The 6,012-nt window shown below is 42.8% G+C and overlaps 1 protein-coding gene across 1 annotated transcript; it reads left to right on the top strand.

Moving 5' to 3' along the window:
- Positions 1 to 4,076: 4,076 nt before the first annotated feature.
- Triagg1_5423 (uncharacterized protein) lies at positions 4,077 to 5,706 on the top strand (the record flags this gene model as incomplete). The annotated part of the gene is made up of 2 exons (XM_062899936.1): positions 4,077 to 5,285; positions 5,362 to 5,706. The coding sequence occupies 2 exons, from the start codon at positions 4,077 to 4,079 to the stop codon at positions 5,704 to 5,706; spliced, it is 1,554 nt and encodes a 517-aa protein (XP_062755544.1).
- Positions 5,707 to 6,012: the final 306 nt, after the last annotated feature.

The raw sequence follows: 6,012 nt of genomic DNA, 5'->3' as shown, positions 1-6,012 counted from the left end.
CCAAAACAAAAGGTCGTGCTCTCTGTTGAGGGGCCCCACCACAGAGTCAAGCGGTAAGAGGGGGCGCAGATTAGGAAATGCTCAGTGATTAGTAGGCGCCTAGTATGCGGAAGAAATTGTTCGCAATAGTTGAGGTTACACACCATGAGCGGCTCAAAGCTGTTAGTGGCTGCAGAGGCTGTAGCATGTGACTATCTGTGCAGTAGGTTCTTTTTGACTAAGCTAAGGTAAATATATCTTGCGCTTTTCATTTTATCTTTGTATTAATGTATTTAGTGGATATGTTTCCGTATGACGGCCTGCGCGGGATGTGTGCTACGTTAGCTTGATCTACGAATCCATGTAAATGTACAATGATAGGTTCCCTATAATATAGCAATCTAGCAATAACACGTTTACTATCTATTAATATGGTTGGTTCGCTAAATGAAAAATGCCTCGTATCTGAATCACAAGCTCATTCTCGGTTGTGTTGAGGTTACAACACAAATGCAGGTTTCAGCTGTGTGCCGTGTCTCTGGGCACCATCATGCATGCTAGACGAGTCTCGATGCAGGATTATATATGCCGCTAGTCATAAAATATAAGCTGTATTTTATATATCCAGCATTAACCATTTCCAGAAGCTATCCCGACGTGCCGCTCTCGTCATACTGCATTGGCTGGTCTGTAACTTGCCGATAGGTTACATATCTTAGCTTCTGTTAGAAAGGTACACAAAAAGTTCTTTACATTCTTTCGGTATTTACCCCAATTTGCACATTAAACCACATATGAAGTAGCTCGAAGTGGAATTATATATTCTTTCTCTGCGGGCAACGTGATTATAAAACGATGTTGCACTGACACTAAAAGAAGGAGCCACTGGGTGGTTCTAATGCCATCTACGTAACCTAGAACATATTAGGCATTACTCACATGTACTTGTTAAATTGAATAAATAGCAGATAATAATCTCTAGACCAAATTTTAGCATTCTTTGTCGATTTATCATAAATCAGATGTGAATTGTGTACAGATACATAAGATTCTCAGTTTGACAGATGTCATCGCGTAAGAAATATTTCAGAGGGACATCCCTAATCCATGTGAATACTAATAGATTATAAATAAGTAATTTTCTCTTGTAGTAACTAATTCAAGTGCACAGCAAAATATAGGAGCCTATTATATTCTTGCCGGCTAGCTTTTATTATCCAGAAGCCTTTTGATTGCAAGTTCCTGTTACACTGGTGTCTTTATTCTTCTGTTTTTTATAGGTATTTTCACCTTTCTATATCTTTGATCGCTCTCAGTCAACTGAGAATGGCTAAATCTTCCATTGGTAAACTTGTTCGAGTACCCGAATCTTTAACATATTCCATTTCACGCACAAAAGTTACCTATCGAAATCTGGGGAACTCAGGCCTCCGTATTTCAAACCCTATCCTTGGCGGCCTCCATATAGGTAGTTCCGACTGGTTTCCTTGGGTGCTTAATGAAGAACAGGTCAGTTATTGCATTCAATAACAGGGGTTGAACGGAATTAAATCAACGTAGGCCTTGCCGCTTTTGAAAGCTGCCTATGATCGCGGTGTGAATACAGTATGATAACATAGTTGTTTGTCAATTGGCATGATGCTGACATTCTACGAAGTGGGATACCGCCAATGTCTATTCAAATGGCCAGTCAGAGAGAATAATGGGGGAGGCACTTCGAAAATACAATATCCCACGAAATAAAGTAGTGCTGATGACGAAATGTTATCGAGTTGTATGTGATGCCGAAAATTATGATCCAGGCTCTGGTGTCACAATGCATCATGAGATGGCGGACAAAAGTAAAGACTACGTTAACCAGTGGGGTGAGCCGGCCTCAATAACTAGTCTGACTATATATGTTTCGAGTTCTGTTGGAGTTAACTTATTTAGGGTTGTCACGACAAGCGATATATAATGCCGTCGAAGCTTCGCTTGAACGTCTCAACACTCATTACATTGATGTTTTCCAAATTCATCGTTTCGATTATACAGTCCCACCTGAGGAAACAATGTGTGCGCTACATGACTTGATTAAAGCTGGTTTGGTAAGGTACATCGGCGCCAGCTCTATGTGGGCATATCAATTTGGCATGTTACAGCATATTGCAGAAATGAGAGGTTGGACGAAATTTACCTCGATGCAAAATCATTATAATCTGATATATCGTGAAGAAGAGAGGGAGATGAACAAATATTGTAATAAGACGGGTGTGGGATTAATACCTGTGAGATATTCTTCTCGGAAGCACAACTGCGAGGCAAGCTGACCAACTCCGTAACAGTGGGCTCCTCTTGCATCTGGCAGGTTAGCACGCCGCCCAACAGATACGTCTACGTCTCCTAGAACATCGTATAGCTCCAACGGAACTATATATACTGGCGAAGGAAATAGTACCAGTGGTATCATTGCTAGAATAGATGAGATTGCCATAGAGCGTAAATGGCCAATGAGCCATGTGGCGCTCGCATGGCTGAACAGGAGAGTGACAGCTCCGATTGTTGGCTTTGGATCGGTTGATCATATTGATGAGACGCTGGCAGCAAATGGGAAGGAGTTAACAGAGGCGGAAGAAAAATATCTGGAGGAGCTCTACGAGCCTCAGGATGTACAAGGCCATATATAGATCAGAAAACAAGAAGACAAAGGTTTACAATGTAACGTGTAATATATGTATTTGCCATGAATTCACAACTGGCTCACAGCTGAGGATTCATTTGGGTAATTTTATTACTTTGTATTAATTTTAGATATAACGAAGGAGATATCTGGCTAACCGCTTTGCAGATTGAATACTCTAAAGCGCATCGCCTGTCTCATTGACCATTTAGTTGAAGAGGGAACTGTTTGATGGATATGAGTGACCGAGAGTTCGAATTTCCACCACCGATATTACCAACTCGACCTGTTCCAGATAGTGGGTGCGGATATATTGGACTGAGAAGGGCGATACCGCTGTGGGCATCGGCCATAGCAAAAAGGGCGCCTCTCATGGCACGCATAAATATATTACCCAAAATACTAAAACGCACCTTTGTCCAATCTATACCCCTTTCATCCCGTTGGCCGCTTGTTTGAGCTTTCGAAATCCAATTGTATTTTTAACGGGGGGGATGGTGCAGGGTTTGGCTAGTGAATAGTGCAGGTGATCTGTCTTTCAGCTGGCATTTTGCGGACAGGAAGGATGCGAGTGCATGATGCACTCACATTATCCAATCGTTGCGTTGCACTACAACCAGATCATATTTAATCAGGTACCTAGTAACCCTTGCGTGCGCCATACCCGAATACCACCCTCATCTGCAGCACAGACATCTTTCATTTTGCTTCATTCCAGCGTACTACCATCGAAGAGATTCTCGTATTATCCATGATTCCATACCAAACCCTGTAAACATCTTAGCTAAAATAGCACTGTATCATCACCGTGTCTGTATTCGTAACGCTCTGTGGCTGCCGGATTCGAAAGATAGAACTTTAAGTAGAGGGTTACTGTGACTCGTGAATACTGCACAGTTAGGGAATAGCTGTCTAATCAAGCATGTAAGCGAATTGCCACGAATAAGAGAAATGTTGCTCCGTCAGATTACATGTGCGCATTAATGTTAGAAAGTTTCAACTTAATTCGACTACAATTACCAACCTACGTCTATCACCCCGAATGCGGCGCTGTACCTCTATTTATCGCAGTAATATAAGCATTATACCCTAGAGACTAAACGACTTATTAGACGGAAGACACACTGACGGCTGCGGTGACACTAGTTGTCCACTTGGGAGGTGAGCTTTAGTGAGCTTTAGTAAATATGGGGGTGTGTTGATGACCTAACTCGGCGTCTCCACGCAAGACGAGACAACTATTGGCTGCTATGGCCAGTCTCTCACACTTATAAGGAGATCCTTTACTCTTCGATGCTGCAACAGAGTACCTGTATCTCGAAGTAGTAGTGCATTTTGCCTCAAGGCACGGCATGATCTTGCCAGAGCATACGAGTTCTCAGCCATACATTCGATGGTGCATTCTATTCAAAACGTCAGTCACATATACATTTTCAGCATGGGCAAAGAACATCTTCAGAGTGTTCTATCTGGAACCCTCAACGAGATTATCCCCTCTTTCTGGAATATTCTGATCACAGCATTTGTGATATTGATGTTCATTCCAATCCTACAAATATTTGTCTTTGCAGTTTATAACTTATATTTCCATCCTCTACGGAAGTATCCCGGTCCTTTCCTCTGGATTGCTTTCCCATGGCTGAAGAGCCTATCCCTGATCCGAGGGAAAGCGGACCATGCTGTTGTCGCATTCCACGAGCAGTTTGGACCTGTTGTTCGAACTGCCCCTAACATTCTAAGTTTCACGTCCTTGACTGCGTGGAGAGATATATATGGGACTGGCCATGCTGAGTTACCAAAACATATTTTCAAGGGCAGTGGGATGGAGGAGCGCCCTAACATTATTACTGCAAATGCTCGAGACCATCATCGCTTCCGCCGAGCTCTACTACCTGCTTTTTCAAATGACGCGTTGGCACGACAAGAGCCTTTACTTAACAGTTATGTCGAGCAGCTCATAAATCAACTGCGCAGAATTGCCAAATCTGACAACTCTGCTGCTGATATTTCTAAATGGTACACAATGACAACGTTTGATATCTTTGGAGAGCTTGCATACGGCGAATCATTTAACGGATTAGCGACGGGCAAAGTTCACCCTTGGATCAGAGCTCTTAGTAACATGAAGTATTTGGTTCCCCTGCTTGTTTTCCCTAGTATCTCGTGGATTTTGATCCTGCTCTTGACTACAGCCGAGCAACGCGGCTCACTGGCAGAACACCAGCAACGTTCAATGGAACTCACATACAAACGCATCAAGAACAAAGAGATTCAAGAGCGCGGTGATATCATGACCTTTGTTCTACGCGAACATGGTGAAGACCACGGCCTAACCGACTATGAAATGGCCTGCAACGCCGATATTATCATCAGTGCAGGCTCTGAGACTACTGGAACAGCCATGACCGGAATAACTTACTATATGCTTCGCAATCCAGAAAAGATGGCCAGGTGCGTTGATGAGATACGCAGTACTTTCGAAACAGAGGAATCGATCAATTTTAAGGAAACGACAACCAAGTTACCATATTTGACAGCTTGTATTGAAGAAGGGTTGCGCCTATTTCCTCCTGTCCCAACTGGACTGCTGCGCGAAACTCTACCGGGTAGACCCACGCTTATTGATGGACACTTGATCCCAGAGAAAGTACGTTGTCTTGATCAGTGGCCTGCTCTTTCAACTTCGACATGTTTACTCCAAATTCTAACAATACGACTTGCAGACTGTCGTGGCTGTACACCATCTAGCTACCTATCATTCCGAGTCAAACTTTTATGACGCAAAAAGTTTCTTACCGGAACGTTGGCTGCCAGAGATACACTCAGAGCCGACTTCACTCTTCTACAATGACAATCGCAGCTGCTTAAAACCATTCAGCTACGGTCCACGTAATTGTATCGGTCGTAACCTCGCCTATCATGAAATTAGGCTCATCTTGTCCAAGGTGCTATGGAATTTTGACCTCACTCTAAAACCTGGCTTCGAGGACTGGGCTATTGGCCAACGCTCCTACCAATTGTGGGAGAAGCCATCCCTTATGGTGGATGTGAAAATCCGTACGGCATGATGGGAGAATACTTCAAGAATACCAATACTTTTTGTTTTTTATCATATTTATTTATTCTCTCATTGGTATTCATTTTGTTAATCTTTATCCTTTCGGTTATATATATCTACTTTCTTCCTGTGAAGTAATGTTTCAAGCTAGTAGCCATCAATATTTCACCAAGAATATCTTCGACTAATAGTATAAGATTGGACGTAGGCGGGATTGTGCAATTGAATATGCCCGTGGCATATTTTAATGATGGTTACTAATTTACAGGAATCGCACAGTGGAACAGTGTTATCACAAGATGGCGTGCCCTCATTC

Source organism: Trichoderma aggressivum (genome assembly GCF_033847375.1).
Source record: "Trichoderma aggressivum f. europaeum strain CBS 100526 chromosome Unknown scaffold_019, whole genome shotgun sequence".
In the NCBI taxonomy this organism is placed as follows: domain Eukaryota; kingdom Fungi; phylum Ascomycota; class Sordariomycetes; order Hypocreales; family Hypocreaceae; genus Trichoderma; species Trichoderma aggressivum.
This window is presented reverse-complemented; position numbering and strand designations above follow the sequence as displayed.